General features: G+C 50.8%; 1 protein-coding gene across 11 annotated transcripts in view; it reads right to left on the bottom strand.

Annotated features, from left to right (window-relative positions):
* slmapa (sarcolemma associated protein a) overlaps positions 1–17,214 on the bottom strand; it is a 287,081-nt gene that overhangs the window by 148,107 nt on the left and 121,760 nt on the right. For all 11 annotated transcript variants that reach the window (XM_038812836.1, XM_038812840.1, XM_038812844.1 and 8 more), the window contains 2 exons: positions 6,158–6,326; positions 5,339–5,389 (listed from right to left, as the gene is read on the bottom strand). In XM_038812836.1, coding sequence (XP_038668764.1) covers positions 5,339–5,389; positions 6,158–6,326 — 220 coding nt within the window. The remainder of the gene's footprint in view (positions 1–5,338; positions 5,390–6,157; positions 6,327–17,214) is intronic.

Genomic DNA, 17,214 nt, shown 5'->3' with positions numbered 1-17,214 from the left:
TATGAATAAAGGAAATGGAGCACATGTTAACTGAATGCGTTCTATCTGTTTTCATTGTAAAAGAAAAGGGAGAAATACCGGCGGTACAAGGGAAACTAAATTTTTTTTAAAAAAAATGTTTTATTCAAGTTTTCCAATAACAAATTTTCTCCCCACAATTTAAAACAAACAAGGCGTGTTTCCACACCAACACAAGAAAAGAACTCACCCCCCCAAAATAAATAACAAAAAACCAACAGCAATACAAGAAAGAAGAAAATAACAACATAGCAAACCCACCGCCGCAAAAACAAACCCCCTAACCATCCCGAAACCCCCCCCAAGTTGCTGCTGAGACCGACCACTCTCTACCCCTTCGACAGGAAGTCGAGAAAAGGCTGCCACTGCCGAAAGAACCCCTGTACCAACCCCCTCAGGGCAAACTTCATCCTCTCCAGCTTAATGAAGCCAGCCATGTCATTGATCCAGTCCTCCGAACTCAGGGGCTGCGTATCCCTCCACTGTAACAGAATCCTGCGCCGGGCTACTAGAGACGCAAAGGCCAGAATTCCAGCCTCTCTCACCTGCTGCACTCCCGGCTCCGAAGCTACCCCAAATATCGCGAGCCCCCAGCCCGGCTTGACCCCAGACCCGACCACTTCCGACAAAGTCCCCGCCACCCCTTTCCAAGACCGGACAAGCCCAGAACATATGGGTGTGGTTCGCCGGGCCTCCCGAACACCTCCCGCACCTGCCTTCCCCTCCGAAGAACCGGCTCATCCTTGCCCGTCATGTAAGCCCTGTGCAGCACCTTCAGCTGAATTAGGCTGAGCTGTGCGCAAGAGGAGGAGGAATTCACCCTCTCCAGGGCATCCAACTACGTTCCATCTTCAATCTCTTCCCCTAGCTCTTCCTCCCACTTCGCTTTGAGCTCTTCTACTGAGGCCTCCTCCTCCTCCTGCATCAGCTGGTAAATAGCCGAGATCTTTCCTTCACCGACCCACGTCCCCGAAAGCACCCTATCTTGCACCCCTCTTGGCGGCAGCCGCAGAAACTCCGCCACCTGCCTCTTAACAAATGGCCTGACCTGCATATACCTAAAAGCATTCCCGGGGGGGGGAGAGTTCCACTTCCCCACCAGCTCCTCCAGAGTCGCGAACTTCCCATCCAGGAAGAAGTCCCCAAATTGTCTGATGCCTGCCCTGTGCCAACTCCCAAATCCCCCACCCGTTCTCCCCGGCGCAAAACGGTGATTGCCCCGTATCGGGGCCCAAACTGAGGCCTTCACTTCCCCCCTATGCCGCCTCCACTGTCCCCAGATTTTAAGGGACGCAACCACCACAGGACTCGTGGAGTACTTTGCCGGGGTGAGTGGAAGTGGGGCCGTCACCAAAGCCTCCAGACTCGTATCCGCACAGGACGCCACCTCCAATCTCTTCCATGCGTCACCCTCCCTTTCCGTCACCCACCTGCGAATCATCGCCACGTTCGCCGCCCAATAATATCCACACAGGTTGGGCAGCGCCAGGCCCCCTACCTCCCTTCTTCGCTCCAAAAATACCCTCCTTACTCTCAGGGCCTTCCGCGCCCACACGAACCCCAGAATCGACTTATTCACCCTTCTGAAAAAAGCCTTTGGGATCAATATGGGGAGGCACTGGAAAAGAAACAAAAACCGTCATCTTAATCGACTGGAACCTGCCCGCCAATGAAAGCGGTAGCGCGTCCCACCTCCTAACTCCCCCTCCATCTGCCCCACCAGCCTCGAAAAGTTAAGCCTATGCATGGCCCCCCCCAGGTCCTAGCCACCTGGACCCCAAGATACCAAAAGCTCCTCTCAGCCCTCTTCAACGGGAGTTCACCTATCTCCCTCTCCTGATCCCCCGGGTGCAGGACAAGCAGCTCATTTTCCCCCACATTGAGCTTATAGCCCGAAAAGTCCCCAAACTCCTCAAGTATCTTCAGCACCTCTGGCATCCCCTTAGCCGGATCCACGACATACAACAGCAGATCATCTGTGTACAGCGACAACCAGTGCTCTCCCCCCCCCCCCCCCCCCCCCCCCCCCCCCGCGCATCCATGGACGCCACTATTTCTGACTCCCCAGCCGCCGGCGCCATCATCATGATATTAATGAGCCTCCGCACGGTGGCATTCAGTTGTCTCCCCTTTACAAACCCCGTTTGATCCTCATGAATCACCGTCGAGACCACATCCTCCACCCTCCTGGACAGCACCTTTGCCAACAACTTGACATCTACATTAAGGAGCGAAATCGGCCTGTAAGACCCACACTGAAGGGGGTCCTTGTCCTGCATCAGGAGCAAAGAGACAATTGCCCTGGACATCGTTGGGGGCAGAGCCCCCCCCCCGGCTTCATTCAGGGTCCTCACCAGCAGAGGGCCCAGCAAATCTGAAAATTTCTTGTAAAGTTCCACCGGGAACCTGTCAGGCCCCGGCGCTTTCCCTGTCTGCATACTTCCCAACGCCTCCACCAGCTCCTCCAACTCGATTGGGGCCCCCAAACCCTCCACCCACTCGTCCCCTACTCTTGGGAACTCCAGCCTATCCAAAAAGCGGTCCATCCCACCTGCTTCCCTGGGGGGCACCGCCCGGTACAGCCCCTCCTAAAAGGATCTGAACGCCCCATTGATGTGCTTTCCACCCCGCACCAAGTTCCCTCCTGCATCTGTGGCTCTCCCAATTTCTCTAGCTGCCTCCCGCTTCCGGAGCTGGTGAACCAACATCCGACTTGCCTTCTCCCCGTACTCATATACCGCCCCCTGCGGCCTCCTCCACTGCGCCTCCGCCTTCCGGGTGGTTAAAATGTCAAATTCCGCTTGGAGATTGCGCCGCTTCCTCAAAAGCCCCTCCTCCGGGGTGTCTGCATATCTCCTATCCATCCTTACCATTTCCTCCACCAGCCTCTCCCTCTCGGCCCTCTTCCCCCCCTCCCTGTGCGCCCGAATAGATATCAGCTCCCCTCTGACTACTGCCTTTAGCGCTTCCCAAACCACCGCAACTTGCACCTCCCCGTTATCATTGGTTTCTAGATACCCCTCTATGACCCTACGGATCCGCCCGCACACTTCCTCCTCTGCCAAAAGCCCCACATCCAGCCTCCACAGCGGGCGCTGATCCTTCCCCTCCCCTAGCTCCAGATCCACTAAATGTGGGGCATGATCAGAAATGGCTATCGCCGAATACTCCACCCCCACTACTCTCGGGATTAGCGCCCTGCTAAGCACAAAAAAATCAATCCTGGAGTACGCCTTATGAACATAGGAGAACTCCCTACCCCCCGGCTCCAAAAACCTCCAAGGGTCGACCCCCATCTGATCCATGAACCCCCTCAGCACCGAGGCCGCTGCAGGCCTCCTGCCTGTCCTAGACTTCGAGCGATCCAGAGCCGGATCCAGCACCATGTTAAAGTCCCCACCCAGGATCAATCCCCCTGTCTCCAGGTCCGGGATCAGGCCCAGCATTCGCCGCATGAAGCCCGCATCGTCCCAGTTGGGAGCATAAACATTAACCAAGACCACCCGCTCCCCCTGAAGTCTCTCACTCACCATCACATATCTACCTGCACTATCCGCCACCACTTTGGACGCAACGAACGACAGGCTCTTACCCACCAAAATTGCCACCCCACGGTTCTTCGCATCAAGCCCCGAGTGAAACACCTGTCCCACCCAACTTTTTCTTAGCCTCACCTGATCCATAACCCTGAGGTGCGTCTCCTGGAGCATAGCCACATCCGCTCCCAACCCCCTCAAGTGAGCCAAGACCCGGGATCGCTTCACCGGACCATTCAGCCCCCTCACGTTCCATGTGACCAGCCGAACCCGGGGGGGGGCCATCCCCCTCCCCCGATAAGCCATAGCTCTTCCTCAACCCGTCACGCGCCCAGGGAACCCCCCAAGCCCGCTCCCCACGGTGGCAGACCCCCTTCCCAACCCCCCCCCCCTTCACCATCCATTCCCTCACAGTCCCTGCAGCAACAACCCGGTAATCCCCCCCCCCCTTCTTCCTCCCCCCCAAACCCCCCCACCCCCTAGCTGCGCAACCCCTAACATTGTGCTTCCGTGAGTCAGCTGACTTCTGCTGACCCCGGCTACTCCCGCCATAACCACAACCCCACCCCCCCCGACGCAACACAGCCACCAATCCCTCCCTACCAGCGCCGGCCCCACCCCCAATTCCTCCGGCGCGGGAAGAAAGCCAACCCGAGCTCCGCCCTTCAACCCAACACGCGGGAAAAAGACGGACACATGACCCATCGGGACCCCAAACTACTCCCCAACCTACTAGTGGACAAAACAAAAAAAACACCACAATAAATAAACAACAGCCCAGAAAACAACCCCGAAAAAACCAAAATAGCAAAAACGAACAAGCAACATCAATCAGCAAACACAGCCAATATAAACGACAGGATACCCAGGAGGGCAAAGCCTCCAAACAAAGTACATTTTTCCCCAGCCCCCCAGTCCTCAGTTCGAGTCCAAGTTCTCTGCCTGGACAAAAGCCCAGGCCTCCTCTGGAGAGTCAAAAAAAAGAGATTCTTGTGTAAACTTAAAGCATTAGAACATAGAACATTACAGCGCAGTACAGGCCCTTCGGCCCTCGATGTTGCGCCGACCTGTGAAACCTATCTAAAGCCCGTCTACACTATTCCATTATCATCCATATGTTTATCCAAGGACCATTTAAATGCCCTTAATGTTGGTGAGCCCACTACTGTTGCAGGCAGGGCATTCCACGCCCTTATTACTCTCGGAGCAAAGAACCTACCTCTGACATCTGTCCTATATCTATCTCCCCTCAATTTAAAGCTATGTCTCCTTGTGCTAGCCATCACTATCCGAGGAAAAAGGCTTGCACTATCCACCCTATCTAATCCTCTGATCATCTTGTATGCCTCTATTAAGTCACCTCTTAACCTTCTTCTGATAATTTGATAAATAATCCTGTCCGATAATTTACAGAGAATTTACAGTGCAGAATAGGACAGAGATGAGAAGAAATCTCTTCACCCAGAGAATGGTTGGCCTGTGGTATTCATTACCACAGGAAGCAGTTGAAGCCAAAACAGGGCAAAGGATATGGGAGGAAGGCGGGATTAAGCTATTGAGTTGGATGATCAGCCATCACCATAATGAATGGCGGTACAGGCTTGAAGGGCCAAATGGCCTCCTCTGCTCTTATTTTCTATGTTTCTATTATCTAGATTATTGATCCAAACTTTAATACCAGTTTGAAAACCTAAAAGCAAATTCAATTATCTTTTCAAATTACTGCAACTTGGAATATTAAAATCTATAGTCCAGATATATTTTAATAATTTCTACAAACTCACCTATACTGTTGTGATCCTTGATATTTTTCTCCTGAAGTTGTTCTAACCGTACTGTATTGAAAAAAAGCAGCATTTAGATTTTTTCATTTAGAAACACAAAGAGGTGCACTGTCGTTTGAACGCTTGAAAAAAGGAAACAAACAAAATTTTGATATTTTCTATATATCATCCACATTTAGTGCAATAGTAGCAATAACTAAGAACAAAAGCATTAGAGCTATCACTGAATGAACATTTCAGTCTTTAATAATGGCCACATTGTCATTAAGCTTGTCATCTCTTCAGCTGAAACCGTGCATTTCGAGTTTACTGACAGGTTATATAACATCCACATGTTCACAAATACTACTTCCTTCATTCAACAAATGTAAGTCTGAAACAGTTATGAGAATGTTTACAATCTTAGGATTCCTGACCAGAAATTACCCATTCTCCCAGTAGTTGCCCCAAAGTGATAGTGGGAGAGAACAGGAAAATAAATGAATTTAGTAACTGGAAAAAAATATTCCAAGCATATTTAAAAAACTGATGCTGCCGATATATATTATGGACAGATGCTTTTAAAAGCATACAGAGGAGGCAAAGTAAGAAACAAGAAGGGCAGAAAGATAGTTGGTCAATCAATATAGTTTTATAGTTGGGGTGGTTAGAGATGAGGAAGAGAAGGTGGTGAAAGATTAGAAGAGGAGAAGAAAGCAGCAAAACGGAATTCTTCGTGATCAGTCAGAAAATTAAAGGCTGACCACTTTCAAAAATTAAAGTTCTTTGTGCACATCTTTCTTTGAAGCAAAAAGCAATGAACCACCAAGTTCTATTTACCTTGTAAAGCAGTAAGCCGTTCGTTGGTGAAATCATTGTCAGCCTGTAAGGCTTCAATCCTAGCCTGAAGTAACTGCTCCTTCTCTTCCATTTCATCTATTCTGTGCTGCAACTCCTTCTTCTCAGACAGGGCTTTCTGCTGAATCTCTTCTTGTTTCCCTTCTGCTTGCTGTTCACAGACAAAATTGGCACAGTAAATCACTAAAAAACAAAGTCTGGTTAGTTAAGGATTTTGAAATTAGAGGACAAGATGGTGGTTTTGTAGTAATGCTACCGCTATGAAAGTTCCAGAACCCCATTACTAAATTTAAATATAATTGGCAGACTTCCGCGCTGTATTGTCCACCCACTTTAGGAACCCTGCCCACCGGCATGCTGTGATGCCACATCGGTGGGGTTTACAACAGCTTTTGACAAATGGGAACATGGGGAACTTAATCCCGCCTTCCTCCCATATCCTTTGCCCTACATGCTATATCTAACTGCTCCTTGAAAGCATACAATGTTTTGGCTTCAACTGCTTCCTGTGGTAATGAATACCACAGGCCAACCATTCTCTGGGTGAAGAGAATTCTCCTCATCTCTTTCCTATTATCGGACATTATAGGAAGGTTGTGGAAGCATTGGAAAGGGTGCAGAGGAGATTTACCAGGATGTTGCCTGGTATGGAGGGAAGATCATATGAGGAAAGGCTGAGGGACTTGAGGCTGTTTTCGTTAGAGAGAAGAAGGTTAAGAGGTGACTTAACAGACTTACATATGGGGGGAGTGGCGCACAGGCATGTACAGCTCGTGGGGGGAGGAAAAGGGTCATGTGCGACAGGGGGAAATCCGGTGCGTGCATATGTGGTGGTGGGATGTGGCGAAATCCATTTGAAAAAAAAATATATATATATATATATATATTTTTTTTAAAACAGGCCCATGTGACGCCATAGGGCCAACCTCCAAGATTTCTTTTGACTCGATATTGTGTTGTTCCTCGTGTCTTAATAAAGCTCGTAGTCTCAAACGTGGAGAAGATGCTTTATTGTGAATTTGTTCTCTCTTCAGAGCTTAACTTTCTCAAATGCTGCCTGCTTGTGTCTGTCTCCTGCTTTCAGTTCTGCCTTCCGTGAAGTGTGTCCTCATTTCCTGTCCCAGTGTATATATAGCTCTCCCGTGCTCCCTCTAGTGTTTGCTCAGTTGTATTGCATCTCGTCAGATCTACAATCACCACAGATATCAAAAATATGGCAGGAATAGCTGGCATAGAGCTTTGAGCTACACACAGCTTTTCTCACCCGAGTTGACTCTTCGTCAAAAAATTATAAAACTCCACCCTACTATTTTAGATTAACTTTAAAAAAAGTTTATTGAACTATTAACAATATTACTACATTATGTCTACAAAGGAAAGCTACATGGGATGGAAATGTGAAAACAGATTGATGAAATAAAAATATGACCCCCTGCTGGATAAATAAATGCAAGTTTGCTACTGCTGAAGCTATTACAGTCAAAAAATATACTTACGATTCTATAGTTTTGTGCAAAACATTTTGTTAAGGTAATTTATATTAAAGACATGAAGACTTTTTTTTGGAGAAATAATGACACAGATCTGTAGAACAGTAATCGTTGCCTTGTACCTAAAAGGAAACTTTTGTGAGGGCCACGAAGAATCCAGCACGTGTTCGTAGAGTCAAACAGAAAGTAACTTTATTTACAACGATATGGACACAGCAGGAGTAGCTCTACACTGCTTCCTTCACTAGCTGGTACCACACTTGCCTGCTCGATTTATACAGGTACAACTGCTCTTGATTTCCCCCCCCCCCCCCCCCCCCCCATTGGGGAGCTCATACACCCCAAAATATATTATGGGATAACAAACCGGCTCCAGCCAAAAGGATTCAGGCAGGTTATAACACCCTCCCCCCCCCCCCCCGCAAAGTCCGAAGACCCTGGCGAAGGAGGGCCTCGGACACGTTTTACAGCAAACGGAGTATCATTTGCACGAGGCGCTGGACCAGGTGACATGTAATGAGAAGGCAAACGGCGCTTCCGAAATGAATTGCGTAACGGCTGCAAGTCCGCGGGCTGTGAAACCGAGGACTTCCTCTCAGACGTCCTGCATGTCAATCTCGGAATCGGAGTCAAGAACCTCCATCCCCTTGGCGTCTGAACACCCGTGGGGCTCTGTAATGACTCGAGCAGGCCGTAAGTGCAGCGCTAGAGGGAAATCTCGAGAATGAACATCCACTGTGTCCGAATATGGTAGTTGCTGTGGTTGGAGAAGCGATCGCCGAGGATGGGGATATCCGTGGAAGAGGCGGCCTTGTGGATCGAATGTACTATAAATACTTGCATTGAATACAACCCTGGGCTTGCATCTGGTAAGAGATTGGGCACGTTCGTCGAAATGTAATGTCAGGGACCCACTGGGCACCACCAACAAAATTTCGAACAAACACCAGGTCTTCTGGTGCAAACTGCCAGATCGGCCGATATCGAGAAAGGCCAAGCCCCTGCCGTTCCTGAGTTTGCCATACTTTCGTGCCAATGTCCGGGAATGGCGGGTACAAAGTCTGCGGCTCATTAGGAGTTCTGCGGGAGCTCCCCAGTCTGCATGCGGAACGGTCCAATAAGAAAACAAAAAATTAGCCAGTCTATTATCCATGGACCCGGAAGACTGCTTCTTGAGGCCTCGTTTGAACTTCTGAAATGTGTGCACCGCCAACCCATTGGAAGCCGGGTGGTACGCAGCGGTGCGGATATGTTGAATGCTGCTCACCTTCATGAAACCCACAAATTCCTGACTTGTGAAAGGAGTGCCATTATCCGTGACATAGAATTTACATAGAATTTACAGTGCAGAAGGAGGCCATTCGGCCCATCGAGTCTGCACCGGCTCTTGGAAAGAGCACCCTACCCAAGATCAACACCGCCACCCTATCCCCAAGGGCAATTTTGGACACTAAGGGCAATTTATCATGGCCAATCCACCTAACCCGCACATCTTTGGACTGTGGGGGGAAACCGGAGCACCCGGAGGAAACCCACGCACACACGGGGAGGATGTGCAGACTCCGAACAGACAGTGACCCAAGCCGGAATCGAACCTGGGACCCTGGAGCTGTGAAGCATTTGTGCTATCCACAATGCTACCGTGCTGCCCTAGATAAAGGGCAGGATACTAAAGGAACTTCACAATGGTCATCCGGGCGTGACCAAAATGAAAATGGTGGCATGAAGTTATGTCTGGTGGCCGGGCCTCGACACCAACATTGAGAAGATGGCCTTTTAGCACGCATGGTCTCGTCACGGATAATGGCACTCCTTTCACAAGTCAGGAATGACGAGGCCATGCGTGCTAAAAGATCATCATCTTTATGGTTGTGTGAGACGTTGTTCCCGCCATCCTGTACACCTCGAGCCACTTCCATTAGGCATCGATCAGTAAGAGGAACATGGATTTTTGAAAAGGGCAGGCAAAATCTGCATGCAAGTGCGCCCAAGGCCACCCTGCTCATTCCCAGTGATGTAGAAGCGGGCCGGCGGATGATCTTGGCAAACAGAGCAGTGTTGGGCCATCTTCTCAATGTTGGTGTCGAGGCCCGGCCACCAGACATAACTTCATGCCACCATTTTCATTTTGGCCACGTCCGAACTTCGTGCCACCATTTTCATTTTGGTCATGCCCGGATGACCATTGTGAAGTTCCTTTAGTATCCTGCCCTTTATCTAGGGCAGCACGGTAGCCTTGTGGATAGCACAATTGCTTCACAGCTCCAGGGTCCCAGGTTCAATTCCAGCTTGGGTCACTGTCTGTGTGGAGTCTGCACATCCTCCCCGTGTGTGCGTGGGTTTCCTCCGGGTGCTCCGGTTTCCTCCCACAGTCCAAAGATGTGCAGGTTAGGTGGATTGGCCATGATAAATTGCCCGTAGTGTCCAAAATTGCCCTTAGTGTTAGGTGGGGTTACTGGGTTATGGGGATAAGGTGGAGGTGTTGACCTTGGGTAAGGTGCTCTTTCCAAGAGCCGGTGCAGACTCGATGGGCCGAATGGCCTCCTTCTCCACTGCAAATTCTATGAATAACCATGAGTCCCCCACAAGAGGATACCATCTTCCACTTTGAATTCTGACAGCTTGGTGGAAAATGCCTACAACTCGCCTGGGAGCTGTCTATGCTGCCCACTATACAAGACTACATGCCGAACCTTGCATAGGCCCGGATCTGTCTGTGTCCACTCACAGATCCGCAATGCCGTGACAGGCAAAGAGTCCATAAAATTCAAGGTTGCGACCACCTCACCTGTCACGGGAGTCAACAAGGGGCTGGTCGACAAAAGCAATCAGCTCAGTGCATTGGCATTCGCTATCTGGGTCCCTGGTTTATGCTCCAAAGAATACCTGTAGGCAACGAGCAGCTAAGCCCAGCGCTGGATCCACTCGGAAGCAATGGGCGGAATTGGCTTATCCTCTCTGAAAAGTCCCAGCAGAGGCTTATGATTGGTAATGATAGTGAAGTGGCGGCCATAAACATATTGCTGGAAGCGTTTCACTGCAAAGACCAATGCCAGACCCTCCTTTTCAATCTGCACGTACTTCTTTTCCGCGACAGCCAATGTGCAGGTAGATGAAAGTTATCGGCCGCTTAGCTCCGTTCTCCATCTTCTGAGACAGGACGGCCCCAGTACCATATGGGGAGACATCACATGTGGTGAGCAAAGGCTTTGCAGGATCATGGTGGGTTAGTAACCCGGATGACGATAATTGTTGCTTCATCGGCAGAAAAGCGGTTTCTTCGGGTGACCCCAAACCCAGGTGTGATTCTTCTTCAACAGCAGGTGCAACGAGGCCGCGAATAGAACGAAGACTCGAAGCGTCTGTGGGGTGGAGGCCTGTGAGATTGCGCGCACCTTCCCTGCGATGGGGTGCAAACCTTTGCGGTCCACCCGATAACAAAGATAGATCACTTCCTTCGCCTTAAAGACACACTTTGCATGACGTAAACGGACTCCAGCCTCTGAGAAGCGTTTAAGGGCAGCTTCCAAATTATACAAATGTCCTTGCTCCGAAGCTCCCGTAATCAAGACATCGTCTAAGTAAACAGCGACATGTGGAAAACCTCGCAAGATGCTCCCCATGATGCGTTGAAAAATAGCACAGACAGAGGACACTCCAAAGGGCAACCACGTATACTCATACAGGCCCCTGTGCTTTTTGATACTAACATATGGCCGGGGGGGGGGGCAGAGTCCAACTCCAGCTGCAGGTAGACGTGACACATATCCAAATTCGTGAACGAGAGTCTGCCTGCCAGCTTTGCGTAGATATCTTCTATGTGGGGCACGGGATATCGGTCGAGCCGAGAATCAGTGTTCACTAAGTTCATAGTCGCCGCACAAGCAAACTGTATTATCTGGCTTCATTTCCGGTACTATTGCCGCTGCTCGGTCAGCGAGACGGACGGGCCTGATAATACCCAAGGACTCCAAATGAGTGAGCTTCACTTCTACTTTCTCGAACAAGGCATAAGGCACTGGGCGTGCCTAGAAATACCTGGTTTCGAGGTCAACCGGAATACGGGCTACGGCCCCTTTTATTTTCCCCAAACCAGGCCGGAAAACCTCTGGGCATCGTCCTAGTACCTCCGTCAAACCTCCAGAACCTAATCGAATAATGTGCTGCCATTCTGACCCAACACGCTGGGCCCGCGGCTGTGCACCACGATGAGTGGGAAACGTCCTTCCTGGCATCCGTAAGCAACAGAAATCATCGTAGACCCAGAAATGTCCAATGGTTCCCCATATAGGTGGCCATCATGGCCTGTGCATCGATGAATGCAATGGTCTGTATACCCTGCTTGATGCAAATGTCTTCTGGCCAACCATGGAGACTGCTGCGCCAGTGTCCAACTCCATCTCAAGGGAGTGACCATTGGCCCATTCTGTCACCTTAATGGGGGCCACTCCGGGAGCTGCTACACAATGCAGCTGCAGGCATTCGTCCTCTGTCTCCACACCCTCGAGTGCAGTATCCTCAGGTTCATCCAAATGGAAAGTACGGCCTCTGGGCAGGTTCCAGCTCCTGCCAGAACGACAGCCTCTCTGATGCCCCCAGGACCCTGCGTCCGCGCAGGGTTCGGTGCCCACAAGTCCTATACTGACGTCCATTAGTTGTGGATAAGGTTTCTTTTGGGGAGGAACGTCCGATGGCCACTGCCGTCGATCCTTACGCCGCCCCGCCTAAGGTACAGCAGGGGTGCGGGGAGACGCTTTTTGACGGAAGGGGGTGCGTCCGAAGGCGTGCACCTCTATTCCCTAAAGCTCCTGCAATCCCCGTTCTGCATTCTCCTCTCAGGACAACGCTATCTGGATGGCCTGATGAAAGGTCATTGTCGGCTCGGCTAACAGTTTCCTATGCTTGGCCGCATTGTTGATGCCGCAAACCAAACGGTCTCATATCATCTCTGACAAAGTGTCACCATAGTCACAGTACCCCGCAATGTTGCATAGCCTGGATAATAACTCGGCAAGGGATTCTCCAGGGGTCCTCTCTGCGGTGTTAAACCAGCAATACTGGACTACCATGGATGAGGTTGGGTTAAAATGTCACCCCACCAAGGTCAAAAGTTCATCATATGTTTTACTGTCAGGTGCGGCTGGGCACGCAAGGTTTATCACCCCAAACGTATGTGCGCTGCAGGCGGTTAGCAAAATGACCGCCTGGCATTCATTTTTGGTGATGTTATTCGCCTGGAAGTATTAACACATCCGTTGTGCGTACTGGTTCCAACTCTCCGGTGCAGCATCAAAGGCATCCAAACGTCTGTAAAGAGGCATGGTGCAACAGAAAAAAAACTTCCAACCTGTATCCAACAAAAGTCCAAGGAAGTGGCTTCAGCAGAGTAGACGGCTATCAAATGTTAACGCTCGTCTCCAGTTTTGTGAGAGCCACGAAGAATCCAGCACGAGTTTGTAGAGTTAAACAGAAAGTAACATTATTTACAGCTTTATTTACAACGATATGTACACAGCGGCAGTAGTTCACCACTGCTTGTTGAAACAGTATGTAGATAGTCCAACTCGGGAAGGGGCCGTACTGGACCTGGTATTGCAGAATGAGCCCGGCCAGGTGGATGTTTCAGTAGGAGAGCAGGTCAGGAACAGTGACCACAATTCAGTAGGCTTTAAGGTACTGATGGATAAAGATAACTGTAGTCCTCACATGAAGGTGCTAAATTGGGGAAAGCTAATTACAACAATATTAGGCAGGAATTGAAGAATATAGATTGGGGCAGATATTTGAGGGAAAATCAACATCTGGCATGTGAGAAGCATTCGAGTGTAAGTTGATAGGGATTCAGGACTGGCACGTTCCTGGAAGGACGAAGGATAAGTATGGCAAGTTTCGGGAACCTTGGATAATGAGAGGTATTGTGAGCCTAGTCAAAAAGAAAAAGGAAGCATTTTTCAAGGCTAGGAGGCTGGGAACACACAAAACAAGTATGCAATACAAGAAAAGTAGAATGAAACTTAAGCAAGGAGTCATGAGGGTTAAAAGGGGTCACCAAAAGTCATTGGCCAGCAGGATCAAGGAAAATCCAAAGACTTTTTATACATATATGAAGAGCAAAAGGGTAGCCAGGGAGAGGTTTGGCCCACTCAAGGACAAGGTAGGGAATCTCTGCGTGGAGTCAGAGGAAATGGATGAGGTTTTAAATAAATACCTTGCGTCAGTATTTCTCCAAAGAGAAGGACTTGGTAGATGAGTCTGGGGAAGGGTGTGTAGATAGTTTGGATCATGTTGAGATCAAAAAGGAGGTATTAGGGGTTTTGAAAAACGTTAAAATAGACAAGTCCCCAAGACCTGATACCCCAGAATACTAAGAGAGGCAAGGGAGGAAATTGCTGGGGCCTTGAGAGAAATCTTTGTATCCTCACTGGCTACAGGGGAGGTCCCAGAGGATTGGAGAATAACCAATGTTCCTTTGTTTAAGAAGGGCAGCAAGGATAATCCAGGTAATTACAGGCCGGTGAGCCTTACGTCAGTGGTAGGGAAATTTTCAGAAAGGACTCTTCAAGACAGGATTTACTCGCACTTGGAAATAAGTGGACGTATTAGCGAGAGGCAACATGGTTTTGTGAAGGTGAGGTTGTGTCTTTCTAACTTGATTGAGTTTTGAGAGGAAGTGATGAAGATGACTGATGAGGGTAGGGCAGTGGATGTTGCCTACATGTGCTTCAGTAAGGCCTTTGACACGGTCCCTCATGGCAGACTGGTACCGAAGATGAAGTTGCACGGGATCAGCGGTGAGCTGGCAAGATGGATACAGAACTGGCTCAGTCATAGAAGACAGAGGGTAGCAGTGGAAGAGTGCGTTTCTGAATGGAGGGCTGTGACTAGTGGCATTCCTCAGGGATCAGTAAGTTTGCGGACAACACAAAGATTGGTGGAATTGCGGATAGCGATGAGGACTGTCAGAGGATACATGCAGGATATAGATCGGTTAGAGACTTGGGCGTAGAGATAGCAGATGGAGTTTAATCCGGACAAACATGAGGTAATGCATTTTGGAAGGTCTAAAACAGATGGGAAATATACAGTAAATGGCAGAACCCTCAAGAGTATCGATAGGCAGAGGTACTGGATGTACAGGTACACAGGTCACTGAAAGTAGCAAGGCAGGTGGAGAAGATAGTTAAGAAGGCATATGGCATGGTTGCCTTCATCGGCCAGGGCACTGAGTTTAAAAATTGGCAACTAATGTTGCAGCTTTATAGAACCTTAGTTAGGCCGCACTTGGAATATAGTGCTCAATTCTGGTCGCCACACTACCAGAAGGATGTGGAGGCTTCAGAGAGGGTGCAGAAGAGATTTACCAGGATGTTGCCTGGTATGGAGGGCATTAGCTATGAGGAGCGGTTGAATAAACTTGGTTTGCTCTCACTGGAACGACGGAGGTTGAGGGGGGGCCTAACAGAAGTCTACAAGATTATGAGGGACACAGTGGATAGTCAGAAGTTTTTTCCCGGGGTGGAAGAGTCAATTACTAGGGGGCATAGGTTTAAGGTGCGAGGGGCAAGGTTTAAAGGAGATGTACGAGGCAAGTCTTTTTACACAGAGGCTGGTGGGAGCCTGGTACTCGTTGCCAGGGGAGATAGTGGAAGCAGATATGATAGTGACTTTTAAGGAGCGTCTTGACGACTTCCGGTGGCGGCAATGCGGAGCTAAGCCGCACGTTCGGCAGCTCCCGCTATCATAGGACTTTTGGGCTCTTTTAAGGGCCCCAAACGGCGCTGGTTCAACGATTCCCGGTGTGTGAAGGTGTCTGGAGTAATATCCCCCGGGATTTATGGTGCGGACCTGGAGTGGGGAGAGGAAAAAAACGGCAGCAGCTCCCCTGGAAAAGCGGGGGAAGGTGGACGAAATGGCGGCCGGTGGAGCCCCCGAGGAGTGGAGACAGTGGACGCAGGAGCAACAGAAGGCCCTTCTGCGCTACTTTACGGAGCTGAAAGTGGAGTTGCTGGACTCTTTGAAAGTTACTACAAGTAAACTGCTGGAGACCCAGACAACCCAGGATGCAGCGATCCTTGAGTTGCAGCAGCAGGCCTCTGAGCGCGAGGATGAGGTCTCGGCCCTCGTGGGGAAGGTGGAGATGCACGAGGCGCTCCACAAAAAGTGGCAAGATCGTTTTGAGGAGACGGAGTTTCGGTCGCGGAGGAAGAACTTGCGGATCCTGGGCCTCGCGGAGGGGCTGGAGGGGTCGGACCTGCCGGCTTATGTGGCCGTAATGCTGAACTCGCTGGTGGGGGCAGGATCTTTCCATCTGTCCCTGGAGCTGGAGGGGGCCCACAGAGTACTGGCCAGGAGGCCTAAGGCGAATGAAGCCCCGCGGGTGGTGCTGGTGCGGTTCCATCGGTTCAGTGACCGGGAGTGTGTGCTGCGATGGGCCAAGAAGGTGAGGAGCAGCAAGTGGGAGAATTCGGTGGTGCGCATCTACCAGGACTGGAGTGCGGAGGTGGCTAAGCGGAGGGCCGGGTTCAACCGGACGAAGGCGGTGCTCCACAGCAGGCAGGTGAAATTCGGCATGCTGCCGCCTGCGCGCTTGTGGGTCACCTACAAGGACCGGCATCACTATTTTGAGTCCCCGGAGGAGGCGTGGGCCTTTGTGCAGGCTGAAAAGTTGGACTCGAACTAGGGATTGGGGACTGTGGGGGGTTTTTGTATCACTGTTTGCGCTGTTACTGGCTATTCTGTTTTTTTCTGCTTTCGGATGGTGTTGGTTATGGTTTTGTGTTTTAAGGGGGGTGTTGGGGTCTGTGGTTGTTCTGTTTTTTTGTACGGGGTGGGTGGATGGTTTGGGACTGCTATTTGGGAGCTGCGTTGGGGGGGTGGGGTGGGGCAGTGTGAAAGCGTGGGCTTTCCTCTGGTTTCCCGCGCCGCGGGACGAGGGGGGTGGAGCTGGAGGCAAGGGGCATGGATATCAGTTCCGTTTTCCCGCGCTGGAGCGGTGCCAAGGAGCTGTTGCAGGGTGGGGGTGACCCCATATCGGGAGGGGTCGGAGTTAGGGCGGGAGCTGCCGGGGTCAGCAGACGTCAGCTGGCTCACGGGAGTACTATGGAGGGAGTGTCACGGCTAGGAGGGGTCCGAGCCAGGGGGGGATACCGGGTTGCTGCTGGAACGGCCAGGGAGGAGCTGGTGCGGGTCGACGGGGTCGGGGTGAGGTTCTATCGCCATGGGAAACAGGCCGAGTGGGGGGTGCTGGCCCGGGGCGAGCAGTCGATGGGCTATGGCTAGTCGGCGGGGGAGGGGGGCGGGGTGCCCCCTGATCCGGCTGATCACGTGGCATGTGAGGGGGTTGAATGGGCCGGTTAAGCGGGCCTGGGTGTTTTCGCATCTGAAGGCGGACGTGGCCATGCTTCAGGAGACTCACCTGAAGGTGGCGGACCAGGTTCGTCTGAGGAATGGGTGGGTGGGGCAAGTTTTCCATTCAGGGCTCGACGCGAAGAACCGGGGGGTGGCGATCCTGGTGGGGAAGAGGGTGGTGTTTGAGGCGTCTGAGGTGGT

This window comes from Scyliorhinus canicula, chromosome 11, assembly GCF_902713615.1.
Source record: "Scyliorhinus canicula chromosome 11, sScyCan1.1, whole genome shotgun sequence".
Taxonomy (NCBI): Eukaryota; Metazoa; Chordata; class Chondrichthyes; order Carcharhiniformes; family Scyliorhinidae; genus Scyliorhinus; species Scyliorhinus canicula.
Note: the sequence above shows the minus strand (reverse complement) of the source record. Positions and strands in the feature narration are given on the sequence as shown.